Source organism: Ursus americanus, chromosome 13 (assembly GCF_024610735.1).
Source record: "Ursus americanus isolate L20-20 chromosome 13, mUrsAme1.1.p, whole genome shotgun sequence".
In the NCBI taxonomy this organism is placed as follows: domain Eukaryota; kingdom Metazoa; phylum Chordata; class Mammalia; order Carnivora; family Ursidae; genus Ursus; species Ursus americanus.
Window position 1 is genome coordinate 38,285,202 of NC_142139.1, and position 14,335 is coordinate 38,299,536.

Genomic DNA, 14,335 nt, shown 5'->3' on the forward strand with positions numbered 1-14,335 from the left:
ACAGAGGAATTTATCTCAAATGAAAGAACAAGATTAGGGCCACAGCCAGAGATCTAAGTGAAACAGATATAAGTAACATGCCTAATGAAGAATTTCAAGAACAATCATAAGGATACTCACTGGGCTTGAGAAAAGAAGACATCAGCGAAACCCTTACCAAAGAAATAAAAGAGTTAAAAAAGAACCAATCAGAGATGAGGAATACAATTAATGAGATTAGAAACAGGCTTGATGCAATGAACTGGCTGGAAGAAACAGAGAAATGAATTAGTGACCCAGAAGACAAAATAATGGAAAGTAATGAAGCTGCACAAAAGAGAGAGAATTATGCAATATGAGAACAGATTTAGGGAACTCAGTGACATATCAAACAATAACATTCTTATTGTAGGAGTCCCAGCAGAAGAACTGAGAGAAAAGGGGGCAAAAAATTTTATTTTAAGAAATAATAGCAGAGAACCTCCCTAATCTGGGAAAGGGAACAGACATCCAGCTCCAGGAGGCACAGATAACTTCCATCAAAATCAACAAAAGCAGGCCAACACCAAGACATATTGTAATTAAATTTGCAAAATATAGTGATAAAGAAAAAAAAAAAGTCTTAAAAGCAGCAAGACAAAAGAAGTCTTTAACTTACAAGGAAAACCCACAAGGCTAGCAGGAGATTTTTCAACAGAAGCTAGGCAAGCTAGAAGGGAGTGGAATGACATATTCTAAGTGTTTGCTGGGGAAAACCGTTAGCCAGGAATACTCTATTCAATAGTAAGGCCTCTCTAGGAAGTCTTCTATTCACTCAGAATAAAAGGAAAGATAAAGAGTTTCCCAGATAAACAAAAACTAAAGGAGTTCATGACCACTAAACTAACCCTGTAAGAAATATTAAAGGGGACTCTTTGAGTGCAAAGGAGAGAATAAAAGAGACAAAGACAAGAAAGGATCAGATAAAATCTCCAGAAACAATGGCAAGTAATAAAATGGCAATAAATACATATCTATAAAAAATTACTCTGAATGTAAACAGGTGAAATGCTCCAAAGACATGGGGTGTCAGAATGTATAAGAAAACAAGAGCCATCTATATGCTGCCTACAAGAGACTCATTTTAGACCTAAAGACACCTGCAGATTGACACAAATGGATGTCAAAAGACAGAGCAGAAATACACTGGACAAACTAGACTTTTTTGTTCTTGTATTGTTTTTATTCTGCTTTGGTATCAGGGTAGTACTGGTCTCATAGAATGATTTTGAATGTGTTCCCTCTATTCCAGTATTTGTAAGTTTTGATAAAGATTATCATTATTTTTTTAAAAATTTGCTACACTACACCAATGAAACCACGTAGTCTTGGGCTTTTCTGTGCTGGGAGATTTTTTATTACTAATTCAACTTTCATTCTTGTTATTGGTCTAAGAAGATTTCCTATTTCTTGGATTCAAGATTCAAGATCCCATCATGGGAACTTGTGTGTTTTTAGGAATTATCTGGAATTTTTTTTTCCTAAGACTTCTCATTTGTTAGTATATAATTGTTTATAGTAATCTGTTATCACACTATGTATTTCTGTGGTTATCTGTTGTATTGTTTTCTCTTCCATTTTTCATTTTGGTTTTTGAGTCTTCACTCTTTTTTTTTTCTTAGTTAATGTAGTTAAAGCACTGCACTTCTGTTTATTTGGAAAAACTGGTCATTATTTTCAGTGTTATGTTACTGTTTATTCTGGTCTCATTTATTTCTGATTTTTCTTTGTTACTTCCTTCCTCTACTAAATTTCAGCTAAGTTTCTTCTTTTCCTAGTTCTTTGTGGTGTAATGTTGTTTATTTGAACTTTTCTTCTTAATACAAGCATTTATAGCATAAATTTCACTCTAACATCTACTTTGCTGCATCCCATAGGTTTTGGAATATTGTGTTTTCTTTTTCTTTTGTTTGGAGACATATTTTGATTTGCCGTTTGATTTCTTATTTGGCCCATTAGTTGTGCAGTAGTGTGTTATTTAATATTTACATAATAAATATTTAATATTTACATTGTAGATTTTCTAGCTTTGTTTTATTGTTGATCTTTAGTTTTGTACCATTGTGGTTGGAAAATATACTTGGTATGATTTCAGTCTTCTTAAACATAATATTTGTTATGTCTCTTTTTATGTGATTTAACTACGGGATTCTTCTTTACATACTTGAAGAAAATGTGTATTCTATTTTTCTTGGATGGAATTTATATTTTTTATATATACATATATCTTTTAGAACCATATATCCTGAACTATGATTCAAGTAAAATATGTTCTTGTCGGAAAGGAATAATAACTTTAACTAAGGGTACTCATTTAAAATAAAGCATATCAGAGAGGAGCTGGGGAGTATGGGTGAAGTAGGTGATGGGGATTGAATACACTTATAATGAGCACTGAGTAATGATGTGGAGAATTGTTGAATCACTATATTGTATACCTGAAACTAATATAATACTGTATGTTAACTATATTGAAATTAAAATTAAAAACCTTAATAAAAAATAAAATTATGCTTCTGTGAAGAATGATGTTATATTTGAACTTTTTTTTCATTTCTAAAAACCATGTTTCTATAAAACTAATGAGTTTTGTTTATGAGATGAAACTATATGTTAAAAAAAAATATGACCAGTGAGTTGTTTTCTTCTCTCTTATGTAGGATGTGCTCCCCTAGAGAAGGCGGGGGGTGGGCGGCACGGAGGGGAATGAAGCCAAATGCCCAGAGGACTGACTAAGTTTGTTCTCTAAAACACAAAATAGTTTATAATGCAACCAATTATTAAACTGAATTCTATTTGCTTGTAATCCCTTACTTCCAAGTGTCAAGGTGAGGCAAATACTTTGCAACCAGGGTTAGGAAGATAAAGTGACTGACAGTTTTCCGACAAGGCACTTGATGTATGGACTTGCTTATCTCTTCAGTTTCATTTCTTACCACTTGCCCCTTTAAACACTGCAGTTTTGCCACAGTGAACTTCTTTCAATTCCTGACATGCACCCTGCTCTCCCACCTCAGACAATCACAACTACTCTTTCCCCTCTATCCTGCTACCCTGAATCCTATCACCATCACAACATGGACGCATGTGCACACTCTTGGCATTCCCTCACTTGTCACTTCATCCTCATTCTAGGGTATCACCAAATGGCACATGTCCCCTCAGGGAGAGCACTGCAACATAGTTAATAACCGCTCCGTGAGGAGAGGGTTGCCCCACTAACAAATAATGAAGAAAAGTTGTTTCGCTTATACAAATTTCTGTCAATATTTGTTTTTATCCTTGCTATTTTTAAAAGCACTATCGATAAATACATTAATTTTTCCTTCTCAGAATTTTGATAAATACCAAGGTTGTTTTCCACAACTACCGTCCTCCAGGTTGTAGGTTTCAAGATCGCTTCATACATTATTATAAAGTAGCAAACCTTTTTTTCCCCCTTTTTAAAGATTTTATTTATTTGAGAGAAAGAAAGAGGGAGCTTGTGTGTGCGTGTGTGCGAGCCGGGGGGGGGGGGTGGGCAGAGGAAGAAAATCTCAAGCAGATTCCCCACCAAACCAGAAGCCAACCAAGACTGATCCGAGGACCCATGAGATTATGATCTGAGCTGAAGTCGAGAGTCAGACATTTGACCTGAGCTGAAATCAAGAGTCAGACATTTAATGGACTGAGCCACCCAAGTGCCCCAAGTTAGCAAACCTTTTAAAGAAAAATTATAAAATGAAACTGTGGCAAGAAAGTTGGAAATGGTGGCCTTTTCTACATTATTGCTACATTTTTATGTTACACAGGGGATTACATTTTCAGGTATTCACTCATCTTGAATAAATATTATCTTTCAAGACAATTTAGGCTGTAAGTATCTCAGTACTTCAGAGATCATAAAAAGTAGCATTAGTAACCTTTTCTTCAGGATGCAGTTTCTTTAACTTTATTTAAAGATGTTTTAGGGAGCCATAGGCCATTGCTTAAAGTACCTAGGGGGGCGCCTGGGTGGCACAGCGGTTAAGCGTCTGCCTTCGGCTCAGGGCGTGATCCCAGCGTTCTGGGTTCGAGCCCCACATCAGGCTCCTCTGCTATGAGCCTGCTTCTTCCTCTCCCACTCCCCCTGCTTGTGTTTCCTCTCTCGCTGGCTGTCTCTATCTCTGTTAAATAAATAAATAAAATCTTTAAAAAAAAAAAAAAATAAATAAAGTACCTAGGAACCTAATAACATAATTCTAATACAATAAGACTGCAGTTGCAGAAATGAAACATTAAAACTAAAGACATATAACATTATTAAATTATTATTTAATTAGAACTAAAAACATGTAAGGATTCAAAATACTTTAAAAAGACAACAAAACTGTCAGGCTTAAAAGGGATGGTGTTTTTTTAGCCTAAAGAGAGTATATCCACAGTGACTTTCTTATTTAAGTGAATTAAAATTTTGAGAAGAGTAGCTATGCTGTAGAGAGTGTTTTGAAAGCAGAATGTGCAAATTTTTTCTCTCCTCCTACAAAATCAAAGACAGGGTTTTCTATGCCATCTCTCCACTCCTCTTTTACCAATGCAGGCTTCTACACTCTCAATTTCCTAGTTACTTTTTGGATTGATTGAACAAACTTCAGATCAAGATTACGTACCACTTCACATCCTTTAGTATGGCTGCTATCAACGTGGATAATGTAAGTGCCGATGAGGATGTGGAGACACTGGAATATTTGTGCATTGCTACTGGGAATGTAAAATGGTGCAGCCATTGTGGAAAACAATATGGATGATTCCTTAAAATATTAAACACAGGAATACAATATAGTACAGCAATTCCACTTCTGGATATATACCAAAGTGAAAGGAGGGATTTGAACAATACCTGTAAACCCATATTAATAGAAGCATTATTCAAAATTTCCAAAAAAGTAGAAGCAATTCACGTGTCCATCGACAAATGAATGGATAAACAAAATATAGTACAAGTATTTTCTGCTTTTTGAAACTTTGCATTCTGCCACTTCACTTGTAGGAAAGATCTACATTAGTACCTATTTTTGCTAACCCAAAGTAATCCAAAGAGGATTTTTGCTTTTACAAAAAAAAGGTGAAAAGTGAAACTAGCATTCAGCATTTATTTTGCAGCAAGCCATTATAAAGGCAGAGCCCCCCAAGCAGTGAGAGTGGCCTTGCCAAGCTCCCCTGGAAACTATACTCAGAAAGCATCTCAGCGTCAGGCCCCCATTGCTTTGAACTCTGTCTTGTGAGCACCTGTGCTTTATCTTGAAGTATGTTATTCATCCATTAGCAAGCTGCGTTCTAAGAGGGGTGCCTAGGTGGCTCAGTTGGTTAAGTGTCTGCCTTCAGCTCAGGTCATGATCTCTAGGTCCTGGGATCAAGCCCCACATCAGGCTCCCTGCTCAGTGGGGAGTCTGCCTGTGCCTCTGCTCTCCCACTGCTTGTGCTCTGTCTCTCTCTCTCAGCTGAATAATTAAATACACACACACACACACACACACACACACACACACACACACACACATATATAATAAAAGATGTGTCCTAAGGTATCAGAAAAGCCCAGAAGTTATTTTTTGGATCTGGAAACACTCAAAAATTTTTCCATATAAGTCAATGGTAATTATTTCTCACCTTATGTAATTTCAGCTTACAAAAAAAGTTTCATAGGAATGCTCTATTTTTAGATAGTGGGGGAACCTATATATAAATACAATAGAATATTACTCAGTCTTTTTTAAAAGTAAGGAAACTATCACACATGCTACCACATGAATGAACCTTGAAGACATTATGCTAAGTGAGAGAAGCCAGTCAGAAAAGGACGAATCAAAATCATGAGAGACAGAAAGTAGAATGTTGTTCCCAGGAGATGAGGGGAGGGAAGAACAGGGAATTAGTGTTCGACGGGTAGACAGTTTCAGGTTGGAAAGATGAAAAAGTTCTGGAGATGAACGGTTAATGATGGTCACAGAGCAGTGGAGGTGTACTCAATGCCACCAAATGAAAAACTTAAAAATGGTTAAAATGGTAAATTTTATGTAGGTGCATTTTACCACAATAAAAAATTTGGGGAAAAAAGATTACTTAGAACTTGATGTTTGATCCCTCCTAGGATGGTGATTATTTTAAAGGATAAACAAAAGAGCAATTCCATCCAAAAACAAAGCCAGCTATTTAGACTTTCAGTAGTGGAAACTGATAATGCAGTAAGCTGCTGGGAAAAAATCTGAAGGTTTGAATCTTCCTCCCTCTTATCCATTCACACCTCCCCCACCCCCCACCCCCCGCCATACAGTTGGTTTGCAAGGATAAGATACAAGCCTCTAATTGGACTGATGCAAAAGGCCTATTCATGCTCACCCAGTCTCCACTCCAGTCCACCCCAAACTGTTTAGACAAGTGCACATACCCAAAGCATTATCCTTTATGTCAAAGCCATAGTTAATAGTCTTATGTGTTCCTAATTTCCAGCTCAGCAATGAATAAATACTCCGGGTTTTGCGTTGGAGCTCTCCACAATCAAGTCTACTCTTGCTAGATATGTTCCCCAAAGAAACACATTTAAATGTAGTCTGTCACACAGCTAAGAACGGTCTTTACAGTGTTAGTGTAAAACAGGGTAGAGCAGGAAGGCTTAGAAGCAGCAGTTCATTTTTTTACCTTTACTGGGAAATAATAAAAACAGCCTTCCATGGGTATTGCTTTTGTTAAAGACATATTATTTTCCTTAATGATATTCATATAATGTCTTTCTCTAAAACAGGGTTTAGCTTTAGTAAATTCACTCACAAATTTAGCAACATCAGTTAAATCTGACATGATTCAAAAGTTTTGGCTTATAGGAAAAATATAAAAACTCGACCTTTTTTTTCAAATTGTAGATAAAGAACAATTCAGTAGATAGGAAAAGTAATTTTTCAATATATTTCAGTTGACTAATGGTATTATAGACTGAATTACGTCACCTCAAAATGCATACGTTGAAGCCCTAACCCCCAATGTTACTGTATTTGGAGATAGGGTCTTTAAAGTAGTCATTGGGTTAAAGGAGGTCAAAAGGGTAGGACCCTCGTCCAACACGAGAGTGTTCTCATAAGAAGAGACAGACAACAGGGATACATACAGGAAAGACCATGTGAGGACACAGCAAGGAGGCAGCTGTCTGCAAGCCAACAAGAGAGAAGCTCTAGGAGAAATCAGCCCTGCTGGCACCTTGATCTTGGACTTCCAACCTTCAGGGCTTTGAGAAATACATTTCTGTTGTTTAAGCCACATGGTCTGTGGCATTTTGTTATGGATGAACAAGCTGACTAATACAAATGACAAGTCAAGAAGAAAAATAATTAGTGATTTGAAAAGAGAGAAAAAGTCAGAGAAAGGATGAGAGGTACATTCAAACCCGGAACAGACACATAGAAGATGTAAGAAACCCATATATATATATATATATATATATATATATATATATATATATATATATATATATATATATATTCACATGAATTTCCTCTACTATTTACGCTTGCTCTGATGAATACTGAAACCTGATTCCATTTTCAAGTCCCAGAGTCCCATGTTTCAGTTTAGATAAAACCATCAATGTGTGGTCGTGAAATCGTCCTTGGATTTTTTTAGTCCTCTAACTGTCACACACTCCTAACAGATGTCTTCATGCTCCATTGGCCTCCATTCTATTTACTTGACAGTCTAGGTACCCTTACAAAAATAGTTACTATCACATTTCAAGCAAACCATTGTGATGATCACTTTGGCTATTAGTACTCGTCAAATAAAAATTAATACACATATTTATGAGTTACAGTGGTCCGCATGATGCAAGATTTACCCAAGACATGATAACCGAACGAAAAGCACCACTTTGGAAAAAAGATGACTTTCAATGGAGAATCATTTTAGGACTGAAATAGTCCATAGGAAAATCTCACATATCAAGATTAACCCAGGAAACTGCCAGAAAAAAAAAAATGGTAATTCAACTCTATGTCTAATTTCACAAATACTCACAGGACAGTACTCCCGAAACACTGATGATGACCCATACAAACTAGGCCAGCTGGGGTGAGGAGTCAAACGGGAAGACTTTGTTGGCACAATTCCTCTCCAATCAGAGAATGTTTTGTCTGTTAGAAATATCAATGTAGGTTAAAACAATATTTATCCAAGAAAAGTACACACTGGTCATACTGCTTAGTGTTACAAAGAGGAAAGTGAATCATCTTTATGGCCCCATTATTCTGTATTAAAATCGCATCTTGTCATCTAATCAGAGAGATGGAGAAACCATCACACTGCACAGAGAGGCCTCAGTTAATTGGCTCCCTCATACAGCGAAGCTCTCCTGTTTTTATTGCGAACAGTGTGCCCATCAGAAAACTAATAGGTTCATTCTTTTGACTCTCTTCTCTTCAAGAACACTGACTTCTTTTTTTAAACGAGGCTTAAAGCAAAATCATGTTTGTGAGTAGCACTTAACAAATATCAGAGGAAAACTCTTCTCCCTGTTACATCAGTATTTTAAAAGAAAACTCAGAATTATGAGGAAGGCACACGTTTTGAAATTGCAAAGTAAGTGAAATTATTAAAAGCACTTAAGCAAACAGGTTGAAAGAGCAAAAGGTCAGCCAACATATACCCACATATTTCTTCTGTCTCGTGGCAGTTGTTACATGAGATTTCCTCAGAGAAGTTTTTTTTTAAAGATGGGGAGATTTAAGATTTATTTATTTCTCAAAAACATTAATCATTTAAAAGAAAGGAAAACTCAGTTCAATCCTGCCATCCAAAATGAATCAAACTATTTTCACATTTCCAATTTTCTAATACTTATTTATATACATATATTCTTTCCTGAAACTTTCGATTTAATAGAGTCATCTGTGGACTGGCTAATTTCATATAAATTTAGAGAAAACTCAGAAGTAATAAATTCTCTCATTTCATTGCTTCAATTTATTTACAGGATCATAAGTTAAGCATCCTATAGGGAGGCAGAGGAGGAACATAAAAGAATTAAAAATGTAATGTTATCTCAGAGACATCCCAATCAATAACATGCACACATTCTACCCCATTCTAATTTTATATGTATATACTTTCTCCCATTTCAGTCAAAAAGAATCTTTGTCCTCTATCAAAAAGGCAAAGCCTCTAGAAGAAGCAACATAATAAATCATATATTTCAATCACAACTCAATATGAATAAATACAATTCTTTAGTGGAAGCAAATGCCAATAATGGAAAGATTATAAAGAATTGGAACATATTAGTATCTGGAAAGAGGCTAGCAAAGGAAAGGCCATACATATTATACTTTAACGGGGGACTTTTATAAACCCAGGGGGATATAAAAGGATAGCATACAGTTATTTGAGATGTATAAGCCCTCACATTTCTTATGACGCTTTCTTGAGTAATTTGAAGCATTCTTCAACCCACTAGCATTATCTCTGGCCCACCTACTTCCCTTAATGAACTTCTAGAATAAGTGTTTTCACATTTTAGATAATTGGGCATCTCACATTTTAGATAATTGGGCATCTCTTTCCAATCTCCTTTTTAAATTTATAAACTCTTGCGGGACAAAGACCATATCTTGGCTGGAATTGCCCTGTGCTTCTGGTTGTTCAGCAATGCAATTAAGGTAGCTATGTAAACACTGGTGAACAAGAATTAGCCTCCGGAGGTGAGAGCTCATAAGTAAGGGAGTTTCCTGATCACTGAACAGCCCAACCCAAAATGAAACTAAATGCTATACAAATTATTTTTCCAAGACAGTCCAGAGCATTTCAAATATTTTATCTTGTTTACCCACAGAACAGACTCCTGCAGTTGAGAAGGCCATGCGTTATTTTCTCCAGTATATACGTATCACACTAGAAAATATAGCTATAACTTTTCCACTTCAAGAAGCAGTAAACCCTCCACTAAAATCCTCAAGGTAATCATTCACAGGCTGATGTATGCTAATGACTCCTCCTCAGAAGCCAGGCACAGAAGGTGACATGCAGCAAATACCAGTTTATTCCACAAAGTCAGTCAAAAGTTATAAACTGATAGTTTTAAGACCAAAGTCATACATCAGACTAAATGTTCACAAACCCTCGCGGAGCCAGCAATCTTCACAGATACTGCCGCAGAGGAACAGAGATTCTGACTGCTGGGCTGGGGGTGAGCAAGAGTAGACTGTATACTGACAGGTGGAAAAATAAGAAATCTTTTCGGTAATCCCAGTTTAACAGCCAGCAAGATAGAAGAAAATATTCTGATATTAAACAAACCTGGGGGAAAATGTAATATCAAAATTGGGAAAAAAACCAAAAAGTTTCCATCAGATTAACAAGGAGTCATTAACTGAATAGAAGCTGACTTGGAACCTAAAAATTTTGTTAAATAACTCCCCATTCTGATGTCTTCCTGCCTTTGCATTTCCTCAATACTTATTTAGACTCTCTTTGAATAATATTATATATTTAGTTCAAGTTATTTTGTTGTCTCCTGCATATCTTATTTTCCTTTCTAAACTTAAAAGTCTTTTACTTGCTTTGTATTTCCCATAAAACTGAATATACGCTGTCCTCCAAGCATAAATTCAATATATGCTCCTGGACTTCTTTGGCATTGACTGAAAGGCCATTCGGCAAAACTGTTAAGAGTGAAAGGCCCATACAATGCAACTGATATCATATCTGAAAGAATGGGGAAAAAAACCTTCGAAACGGGTTTTTTAAATTCTATTTTTTTCAGCACCAAATATTTTCCACCAGATTATCTTCCCTCACTTTCTAGTATCATCTTGATGTTTATAATGGTAATTGTTTTTAAATACATTTCAGGTGGGGGTGGTTTTCTATTTTATTTCCCGGTTTTATGTAAATTTATATAGTTAAGTTTTATGTAAATTTTTTGCACAGATGAGAGTTCTAAAATCTAATAAGCATAGTTATTTTAGAAACTAAAATTACTCAAATGACTCACAGAAAACTGATAAGATCCTATACTATGGTGATATTGACAAGAGAAGGAAGGAAGGAAGGAAGGAAGGAAGGAAGGAAGGAAGGAAGGAAGGAAGGAAGGAAAAGAAAGAAAGAGAGAGAGAAAGAATGAAGGAAAGAAGGAAGGAAAAAAGGAAGGAAGGAAGGAAGGAAGGACGGACGGACGAGGAAGGAAGAGAAAATCCCTAGCTAGCTAAAACATTCACCACTCTGTAATCTTTGTAGTAACAAACATTTCCTACAAGTGGCAAATGGATAGATTTGTCCAAGTCACCGGAATATCAGCAAAGGACCCAAAGGCAGTAGAAGTTGAAACTTTTCAAATACACTGTTCCAGTCAACCATGAAAGAAGGAAGAGGACATAGTGTATGATAATAATACATAATGTAATAATAGAAATAGTTCATAAGAAATAGTGTATGCAGCTGCCTCCAACAGAGCTGATGTCCACATGGAAGTGTGAAGTATCTTTAAGAGGATATGACAGAGCCCAAGACACGAGTGGGTTCAAGTGATCCTGTGTCCCTAGAGCCTATTTTATGCCAAGCTTGTTCTGTTTCCCTTTTATCAATTCCCTTGTATCAATTAATTCTTTGAGTTAATTGCACATGCAGTTTTAATCTGTGGGTAATTACAAACAATTAATAGTTAGGAGACAGAATTAGCAGTTCTTAGTTTGATTATCTATATAATTAAAAGGGGTGGTAAACTAGAGTTGACAAATAGCATCTTAATCACTTGAATAATCAAACCCCAGAAGCTTGCTTGGGCAGCTGAATTCCATCTGCTATATTAGTTCAAATTTTAGAATCAATGACTGAAATGTCCATGTAAATCATTCATATTGTTAATTTATAGTCAATGAACAATATGTATTCTCAAATTGCTTAAACTATTTACCTTCTTTCATTTGCTTAAAGGAGCTGTTTCCAAAGGATTCAATAAAAATAAAGATTCAACAGACGAACTTATGTATATCTACTGAATACCAGTTAATATTCATGGCTCCCAAATCTTATATTATAAAACATCTAAGAAATATGGCTAAACTTTTTTTGTACTAGATTCTAATTAACACTTTTATTTAAGCATGTGGTGAAAGACAGCAAATAAGACATACCTATAATCCTTTTTTGGCTTCTGATGGGATCAGTCATTTATAGATACAGAGCAAATACGAAGGAGCAGGATAAACTTAAGGTGAGTTAGAAAAACATATGAAGGATATTCTTATTAGGATATAATACAGAAAAGTGGCATCACTACTGCGTATGTTTCTGAATTGCCAAGTATTTGGACAAGTTTGGCAAATACTTTCATGCTAAAAGTGGATTTTAAGAATGTTCAAAAAGAATCATTTCTGGTTCAATATGTCTTTGTGACTTTTGGCTGTGAGGCAGTCCCACTAAAATACTGTAACAATAAAGGAAAAGATGAAAATCTCAAGTTCACAAAAATATAAGTCTAACTATTTACCAATTTGCAGATGAGAAAAAAAATTTTTCTTTAATTAAGATGACAGAAGTGAATTGAGGAAAGCAATTAGTGTCCCTTACATAATAATAACATTCCTAACCCATCTGAAAGATGTTAGAAAAAGACTTAATATCTCCCAAGAAAAAGATAAAGAAAAAAGAACAAAACCTATTTCTTTATAATGTGGGTGTTGCTTTTGGAGAACGCTCCTTTTCCATTCCCTCAACTACCAGGATCCACTTGGACACCCCAACTCTCAGGAAACAACTAGGAGAGGGAACAATCCTGACTGTAGCACCAGGACTACAGTACTATTGTAAAGGAAGAGCTCTGTGCAGACAGTGGGACTGACAGGACTTGATAGAAAAGTATAATGGGGATTGTAATTTTCATGCACTGAACAGCTAAAAATAATAAAGAATGAAGGTGTGGAATAGGAAAGGCCCCACCTCGGTAGAGCTAGACTGTTCCACATGGACATCTCCAGGTTTCTGAGAATAAGGCAGAGAAGTGGGCATTGATACCTGCTTATCAACTATAGAACTAGGAAAGGTAACTGACACATTCAAGTGAACATGGAGTAGAGTAGATAAAAATCCATATGTTCTCTCTGTTTGTAATCACTCACTGTGCACAGAGCTATTTCTCTTCATTTAGGGCAGACTAAACATACTGTGGCCCACACTGATCATGGCAATGCTAGCTAACATTTATTGAGGACCAAGATTGCTAAACACTTTACATGCATTACCTGACCTAATCTGCATAATAACCCTAGTTTAACAGAGGAGAAAGCAAATTAAGTCACTTGCCCAAGTTCAGACAGCTAGTAAGCAGTTGTGTAAACCCAGGTCATTCTGAATTTGAAGTCCAAGTGACAGTGACACAAGGGGAAAGGTCCCAGTGGAAGACTGAACAAAGGCCCCAAAGATATTCACATCCCAATCCCTGAAACCTATAAATGTTAGTTTACATGGCAAGAGGGATTTTGCAGATATGATTAAGAAACCTGAGAGATGCCTGGGTGGCTCAGTTAGTTAAGCAGCAGACTCCTGATTTCAGCTCAGGTCATGATCTCAGGATCATGAAATTGAGCCCTGCATTGTGCTCCACATTGGGTGTGGAGCCTGCTTAGGATTCTCTCTCTTCTCCCTCTGGCTCTCCCGACCCCCTCCCCCATTGCATGCACACTCTCACTCTCTCTCTCTCTAAAAAAAAAAAGAAAAAGAAAAAAGAAAGAATCCTGAGAGGGAAAGATTATCTGGGATATCCTGATGGGCCTTATGTGTACTCACAAGGGTCCTCACTAGCCTACAGAAGAGGAGAAGGAAATAGGACTACAGAAGCAAGAGACTAAAGTGATTTGGGGAACAGGTCATGAGCTAAGGAATGCAAATAGCCTTTAGGAGCAGAAAAGGCACAGAAACATTCTTCCCTAGAGTCTCAAAAAAAAAAAAAAAAAATCAGTCCTGGGGAACATCTCCACTTAGTCCAGTGAAACTGATTTCAGGTTTCTGGCCTCTAGATCTGTAACAGAATGCACTTGTGTTGTTTTAAGTGTGTAGAGTAAATTGTTAGAGCAGCCCTGGGAAATTAATATAGTCTGCAATTCTGAAAATCTAGTAAAAGAGTTTAAGTCAAAAATATTCTAATAGACCCAGAAGAAAATTTTAGAATAGTATTGGCATTCCATTGTACTATAACAAGCCAAACTCTATAAAAGAGAAGCCAAAAGCAATAGAGGTAGAAAATAAACTAAAACTTTAAACAATAATAATATTTGCAAGGGGCGCCTGGGTGGCACAGCAGTTAAGCGTCTGCCTTCGGCTC

At 36.2% G+C, this 14,335-nt stretch overlaps 1 protein-coding gene across 1 annotated transcript in view; it reads right to left on the reverse strand.

Moving 5' to 3' along the window:
• IQCM (IQ motif containing M) overlaps window positions 1-14,335 on the reverse strand; it is a 338,360-nt gene that overhangs the window by 227,804 nt on the left and 96,221 nt on the right. The window contains exon 6 of the mRNA XM_087866408.1: window positions 8,041-8,156. Within this exon, the coding sequence (XP_087722534.1) occupies window positions 8,041-8,156 (116 nt within the window). The remainder of the gene's footprint in view (window positions 1-8,040; window positions 8,157-14,335) is intronic.